Below are 7945 nucleotides of genomic sequence, written 5' to 3'. Positions count from 1 at the left end.
GACATGAATGAGTGGGTGAATATATGCATGGTTGGGTTGGTGCTTATTGGGTGGGTGATTTTTAAAACGGCAAAGTTTCAGTACGGTGACCAGGATACTTATGATAACGTTCAGTTTGTAGAGGTTTGAATTTGCTCCAGTTGGGAAGATATCACAGACACACCACCAGGGTTTGGAGCAGCCCATGAACAGGACGTGGCCTACACATGATGTGGATGGAACTGGAGGGTGTTATGCTGAGCGAAATAAGCCAATCAGAGAAAGACATATATCATATGATCTCACTGATATGAGGAATTCTTAATCTCAGGAAACAAACCGAGGGTTGCTGGAGTGGTGGGGGGTGGGAGGGATGGGGTGGCTGGGTGATAGACATTGGGTAGGGTATGTGCTATGGTGAGCGCTGTGAATTGTGTAAGACTGATGAATCACAGACCTGTACCTCTGAAACAAATAATACATTATATATTAGAAGAAGAAAGAAGAAGAAAGAAGAAAGAAGAAGAAAGAAGAAAGAAGAAAGAAGAAAGAAGAAAGAAGAAAGAAGAAAGAAGAAAGAAGAAAGAAGAAAGAAGAAAGAAGAAAGAAGAAGAAGAAGAAGAAGAAGAAGAAGAAGAAGAAGAAGAAGAAGAAGAAGAAGAAGAAAGCAGGAAGGGAAAAATGAATGGGGGAAATCGGAGGGGGAGACGAACCATGAGAGACTATGGACTCTGAGAAACAAACTGAGGGTTCTAGAGGGGAGGGGGGTTGGGGGATGCGTTGGCCTGGTGATGGGTATTAAAGAGGGCACGTTCTGCGTAGAGCACTGGGTGTTATGCACAAACAATGACTCACGGAACACTACATCAAAAACTAATGATGTAATGTATGGCGATTAACATAACATAATAAAAAATAATAATAATAATAATTAATTAATTAATTAAATTTAAAAAAGAAAAGGAAGTGGCCTGCACATTGCTGAATTGTCATCCCAGGTCATGAGGCTCCAGCAGCACACATGGGTCATTGTCAAGAGCACCTCCTGGTTTTGCTATCCTCACCATTTTCCCTACTCCTGACAACAGCATCTTTTTACCCTTGGAAGAACTACTTCCTCCTCCGAATATGATCTCATGGGTGGGCACATGACATAAGCTGGGCTACCCAGATGTTTGCCCCTTGGAATTTGAACCTGGAGCAGAAGAACACTAATCATTTCCTAGAGCTGCCATAATCAAGCACTACAAACTGGGTGGCTTAAAACAACAGAAACTTTTTATCTCACAATTCTGGAAGCTACAATTCCAAAATTAAGTAGCTGGCAGGGCCCACATGCTCCATCTGAAATCTATAGGGGATAACCCTTCCTTGTCTCTCCTAGCATCTGGTGTTTGCTGGCAATCCTCGTCATGCCTTGGGTTTTGGATGCATCAACCCAGTCTCTGCCCCCATTGTCACATCATCTTCCCCTTGCATGTCTCTGTCTCTCCTCTTATATGGACACCAGTTATACTGGATCGCCACCCTACTGGATCACCACTGGATGAGCAGGACTTCATCTTGAGTACATTTGCCAAGATCCTTCTTCCCAGTAAGATCCCATTCACAGGTATGGAGGGCTAAACCTTCAACATATATTTTGGGGGAGGACACAATCCAACCCATAATTGACATGAAGTCTAAAACCATATGGAACTCATTCATCCAAAGAGAGGAGCCTAAAGAGACTCCCTGGATCCCTGGTGTGCTTTGGTCCTTATGTTTTCCAAAGTCTAATGGGGAGAGTTTACTTGGTTCAATTAACTATACCTTCATATCCTTACCATAAACTCCATTTAATTTTGTCTTTTTACCCTTTTAAGACAGAATTGGTTCATGCTGCCTACAACCAAAGTATCCTAACAGCTAAACCCAGTCCTCCAAGACAAAAGGGCTGAGTGTGGTGCATGTGCATCGCTCCCATCTCCCTTCCCTTTGGACCTTGAAGAGTGAGCTTGGCAGGAAGAGGTCAAGGGGTTCCTTTGTCAACTTAAATGAAAACAATAGGATGGGGTGCCTGGCTGGCTCAGTCAGAGGAACATACAACTCTTAATCTCGGGGTTGTGAGTTCCAGCCCCACAATGGGTGTAGAGATTACTTAAATAAATTTAAAAACTTAAAAAAAAAAAAAAGAAGAAAACAGAAGGACTTTCCAAGTGACTTTTTATTTAACAAGGGCACCTCTTTCCCTCTGTATTTTAGTTCAAGAAGCGTGGATGGGGTTGAGCAGTTCTTTGGAGAGCCCTCATTTTTCCAGGCCCCCGGCTTGGGGCGCCTCCGTTCCCCATGGCGGGACACCTGTCTTCCGACTTGGCCTTCTCGCCCCCGCCGGGCGGTGGAGGCGATGGGCCGGGAGGGCCGGAGCCCGGCTGGGTTGACCCTCGGACCTGGCTGAGCTTCCCAGGCCCTCCCGGCGGGTCGGGAATCGGGCCGGGGGTTGGGCCGGGCGCGGAGGTGTGGGGGATTCCCCCGTGCCCCCCGCCCTACGACTTCTGCGGAGGGATGGCCTACTGTGGACCTCAGGTTGGAGTGGGGCTGGTGCCCCAAGGCGGCCTGGAGACCTCTCAGCCGGAGGGCGAGCGGGGAGCCGGGGTGGAGAGCAACTCCGAGGGGGCCTCCCCTGAGCCCTGCGCTGCCCCACCTGCGGCTGTGAAGCCGGACAAGGAGAAGCTGGAGCAAAACCCCGAGGAGTCCCAAGACATCAAAGCTCTGCAGAAAGACCTGGAACAATTTGCCAAGCTCCTTAAGCAGAAGAGGATCACCCTGGGATATACCCAGGCCGATGTGGGGCTCACCCTGGGGGTTCTCTTTGGGAAGGTGTTCAGCCAAACGACCATCTGCCGTTTTGAGGCTCTGCAGCTCAGTTTCAAGAACATGTGTAAGCTGCGGCCCCTGCTGCAGAAGTGGGTGGAGGAAGCCGACAACAACGAAAATCTACAGGAGATATGCAAAGCAGAGACCCTCGTGCAGGCCCGAAAGAGAAAGCGAACGAGTATCGAGAACCGTGTGAGGGGCAACCTGGAGAACATGTTCCTGCAGTGCCCGAAGCCCACCCTGCAGCAGATCAGCCACATTGCCCAGCAGCTCGGCCTTGAGAAGGACGTGGTCCGAGTGTGGTTCTGCAATCGTCGGCAGAAGGGCAAACGATCAAGCAGTGACTATTCACAACGAGAGGATTTTGAGGCTGCTGGGGCCCCTTTCTCAGGGGCACCAGTGTCCTTTCCTCTGGCACCAGGGCCCCATTTTGGTACCCCAGGCTATGGGGGCCCTCACTTCACCACGCTGTACTCCTCAGTCCCTTTCCCTGAGGGTGAAGGCTTTCCCTCTGTGTCTGTCACCACTCTGGGCTCTCCCATGCATTCAAACTGAGATGCCGGCCCTTCCCAGGAGTGGAGGCCCAAGGAAGGGGGAGAGCGAGGGAAAGAGAACCTGGGGTTTGTACCAGGGCTTTGGGATTAAGTTCTTCATTCACTAGGAAAGGATTTGGGAACACAAAGGGTGTGGGGGCAGGGAGTTTGGGGGGACTGATTGGAGGGAAGGTGAAGTTCAAGGATGCTCTTGTTTTTAATCCCCACATCACTTTCTTAAATAAAGAAGCCTGGGACACAAAAAAAAAAAAAAAAAGAAGCGTGGATGGTTTGCCAGCTAGATTGTGTTGAATTCTTGCCTAAACTTATCACAGGGCTATTGTGACAATTAAACAGGGGATTAAAAACATGAGCTTCAAAGTGTTAGACAAGAATGAAGGCCCACATCTTCAAATGAGGAGGATCAAGCAGTGAACTTTAGATTGAAAAGACCCCTTCAGTTAAAAATCAATCCCTTATCCTGCTTTATTTTCCTCTGTAATCTGATATTATGCTTTATCTGTATTTATTTATTTACCCACTGTCGGTCTTCTCCACTTGAAGACAAGTCCCATAAAGGCAAGGGCTTGGTTTCACTCACTGCTGAACCCACAGTGCCAGAAGGAATAAATGAGGGAATGAAAGCAACAAGCTCCAAACCAACCTTATTGTTAGGGCTGCAGACATATTACTTCACCTGAGTTTTAATCTCCTCATCACTAAAATGGGAATGCTAAAATCTACTTTTTTAGATAATTACAGGAATTAAGATGAAGTCAGGCTAACTATTCAAAATGTAGTCTGGAAAGTATGGTACTGGCACAAAAACAGACACATAGATCACTAGAACAGAAGAGAAAACCCAGAAATGGACCCTCAACTCTATGGGCAACTAACCTTCGACAAAGCAGGAAAGAATAGCCAATGGAAAAAAGATAGTCTTTTCATCAAATGGTGTTGGGAAAACTGGACATCAACACACAGAAGAATGAAACTGGACCACTGTCTTATACCATACACAGAAATAAATTCAAAATGGATGAAAGACCTAAATGTGAGACAGGAGTCCATCAAAATCCTAAAGGAGAACACAGGCAGCAACCTCTTTGACCTTGGCTGCACGTCGCTAGAGGCAAGGGAAACAAAAGCAGAAATGAACTATTGGGACTTCATCAGGACCAAAACCTTCTGCACGGTGAAGGAAAAAATTAACAAAACTAAAAGTCAGCCTACGGAATGGGAGAAGATATTTGCAAATGACATATCTGATAAAAGGTTAGTATCCAAAATCTAAAAAGAACTCAACAAACTCAACACCCAAATAAAAAACAATCCAGTTAAAAAATGGGCAGAAGACATGAACAGACACTTTTCCAAAGAAGACATCCAGATGGCTAACAGACATATGAAAAGATGCTCAACATCACTCAACATCGGGGAAATGCAAATCAAAACCAGGATGAGATACCAACTCACACCTGTCAGAATGGCTAAAATTAACAACACAAGAAACAACAGGTATTGGCGAGGATGTGGAGAAAGGGGAACCCTCCTACACCGTTGGTGGGAATGCAAACTGGTGCAGCCACTCTGGAGAACAGTATGGAGGCTCCTCAAAAAGTTAAAAACAGAGGGGCCTGGGTGGCTCAGTTGGTTAAGCCTCTGACTCTTGGTTTCGGCTCAGGTCATGATCTCATGGGTCGTGAAATCAAGCGCCACTTAGGGCTCTGCGCTCAGCAGTGAGTCTGCTTGAAAAATTCTCTCCCTCTGCCTCTCCCCCACTCACACATGCTCACTCTCTCTCTCTCAAATAAATAAATCTTTTTTTAAAAAAAGTTAAAAATATAACTTTATGTTATGATGATAATGATAACTATGATCCAGCAATTGTACTACTAGGTATTTACCCAAAGGATACAAAAACACAAAATCAAAGAGGTACATGCACCCCGATGTTTATAGCAGCATTACCAACAATAACCAAACTATGGAGAGAGCCCAAATGTCCATCGACAGATAAATGGATAAAGAAGAGCTGGTATATATACACATTGGAATATTACTCAGCCATCATAAAGAATGAAATCTTGCCTTTTGCAGTGACGTGGATGGAGCGAGAGGGTATGATGCTAAGTGAAATAAGTGAGTCAGAGAAAGACAAACACCATATGATTTCACTCGTATGTGGAATTTAAGAAACAAAACAGACGAACATATGGGAGGAGGAAAAAAAGAAAAAAGAGAGAGGGAAGCAAACCATAAGAGACTCTTAATGATAGAGAACAAATTGAGGGGTGATGGAGGGAGGTGGGTGGGGGATGGGCTAGGTGGGTGACGGGTATTAAGGAGGGCACTTGTTGTGATGAGCACTGGGTGTTATACGTAAGTGATGAATCACTGAATTCTACTCCTGAAACCAGTATTGCACTGAATGTTAACTAACTAGAATTTAAGCAAAAATTTGAAAAGAAAAAAAACTGTAGTCTGGAGACAACAGCATCAGCATCACCTGGGAGCTTGCCAGAATGCAGATTCTCAGGCTCCAACCCAGACCCACTGAACCAGAATCTGCATTTTAACAAGAAACCCAAATGACACGTAGGCACATTATAGCTTGAGAAGCCTTGAACAAAGGTATATGAAAATGTTTTATAAACTGTACAGCAATAAACACATATATTATCATTACTGCACAGTTGTTTGCCATAAGTACCCTCACTATTTCACTTATGTGTCAAAGGCAGGTATCCCAAGGGCCTGGTAGAGCACTTAGCACAGGTTAAATATTTAATACAAGACAGTGCCTGATAACAATAAATAATAATCTTAGAGGAGCTCTGATATATTGCTGGAGAGTATAGTAATGGGTGCAATCTTTCTGGAAAAATACTCTATATTTTTGTGCACATGCACAACAATTTACCAAGATGTCCAGGACAGCCTTAAGTTAGGGAAAAAGAGAGACAATTCGAAACAGTAGATTTAATGGGTTAAAATAAATTATATATATAAAAATAACAGAAAGCTTGCAATCATGTTCAGTATTATGGAAATATATGCATCTCCACTACATTGGCTAAGCAAGATTTATGCAGTATAACTTTTTAAAATTATTTTATTTGTTGCCCATTCTGCCTGTGTTGACATGGGAGGAAGGGTATTTATTCAGATGCCATTTGCAAGAGTTGTGTCCTCAGGTTACCTATACTCTGTCTGATTTGGCTACAAAGCCAGGGATTCCCCGAGACTCAAGTCTTGATAATTTGCTAGAACAACTCACAGAACTCAGAATAATGGTGTTTTTACTCTGTCAGTTAGTTATAAAGGATACTAATGAAGGAGGTAGTTTTGGAGTGAAGTCCAGAAGGGTCCCAAAGGTAGGGACCTTTGTCCCCTTGGGGTTAGGGTGCACCCCCCCCTTTCTGGCATGTGGATGTGTTCACCAATTCAGAAGTTCTCCAAAACCCACAGTTTAAGGATTTTTATGGAGGTTTCTTAACATAGGCAGGATTATAGATAGCAGTTAGTGATTAACTCAGTGACCAGCCCCTCTCCCCTCCCGGGAGATTAGAGAGTGGTGCTGAAAGTTCCAAGATTTTAATCCAGGTCTGGTCTTTCTGGCCACCAGCCCCCATCCTGAAGCTATCTAGAGCCCCACCAAGAGTCACCACCTTAGAACAAGAGACACTCCTGTCACTTTTATCATATGTGAAATTCCAAGCGTTTTAGGTGCTGTGTGTCAGGAATCAGCCGAAGACAAAATATCTTCCTTATTATACCATGACAATGTTTACATTGTTTCATAACTATAATTCATATTTGCTTTGTTTATAGATTAATTTTTGAAATTGAAAGAGTTACCATTTCCTTTTCTACAGCCATCTGCTTTCCTGAATTTTCTGACTTTATTATTTTTTTGCCGTATTTTCCTTTCACCATATCCCATGTTTTTTTTTCAAACTTCTCATAATACCAGATTTTCTATGAGGTCTTCATTTGCCCCAGAGACCTCTCTCCAGGGCCCTCAATTCTCCTCTCTACTCTTTTTGGATTGGATTTACTGTTTCCTGCATCCTGGGTACTCCCTTTTCTTGATTCACTTGATTGTTTTCTAGAGCTCATCCTTTTTTTAGTATATGTGCTGCCGAAGCGAGCTCGGCAGAGCTCATCCTTGAAAATATTTCTAAGGCAGGTTATGTGAGAATTGGATTTTCTGAGTCCTCACGTGTCTGAAAAATATCTTGATCATCTGTCTGGGTACAGGATGTTGATCTGTGTTCCTTTGTAAGTAACCTGGTTTTTCTTACTAAAAGCTTTTGAATTTTTTTTCTTCCCACGGGGATCTTACATTTCACAATGCCATTCTTTGGTGTAACTACTTATTCATTTGTTGGGTATCCAGTAGACTCTTTAAACTGAGGTTCATGTTCCTTATCTCTGGGCAGTTTCTCATATTATTTCAGTGATAATTTATTCTACTCTATTTTTTCTCTTCCCTTGTATTCATCTTCCAGATTTCTTATCTTTTTATTCATTTATTTCCATGTTAAATTTTGTCATGTTAATTACAGTTCATA

The 7945-nt window shown here is 43.7% G+C and overlaps 1 protein-coding gene across 1 annotated transcript; it reads left to right on the top strand.

Moving 5' to 3' along the window:
• Positions 1-2307: 2307 nt before the first annotated feature.
• Positions 2308-3572, top strand: LOC112827511 (POU domain, class 5, transcription factor 1). The gene has a single exon (XM_025876168.2). It carries the CDS (start codon positions 2308-2310, stop codon positions 3388-3390), a length of 1083 nt encoding a protein of 360 aa, XP_025731953.1. The 3' UTR covers positions 3391-3572.
• Positions 3573-7945: the final 4373 nt, after the last annotated feature.

This window comes from Callorhinus ursinus, unplaced genomic scaffold, assembly GCF_003265705.2.
Source record: "Callorhinus ursinus isolate GAN/ISIS: 27379988/994484 unplaced genomic scaffold, GSC_fseal_2.0 scaffold29, whole genome shotgun sequence".
Lineage (NCBI taxonomy): Eukaryota > Metazoa > Chordata > Mammalia > Carnivora > Otariidae > Callorhinus > Callorhinus ursinus.
The sequence above is the reverse complement of the archived record's forward strand: the minus strand, read 5'-3'. Positions and strand labels throughout refer to the sequence as shown.

Coding starts and splice junctions, on each gene's coding strand:
- LOC112827511 (XM_025876168.2), top strand. CDS start 2,308: ATGGCGGGACACCTGTCTTCCGACTTGGCCTTCTCGCCCCCGCCGGGC.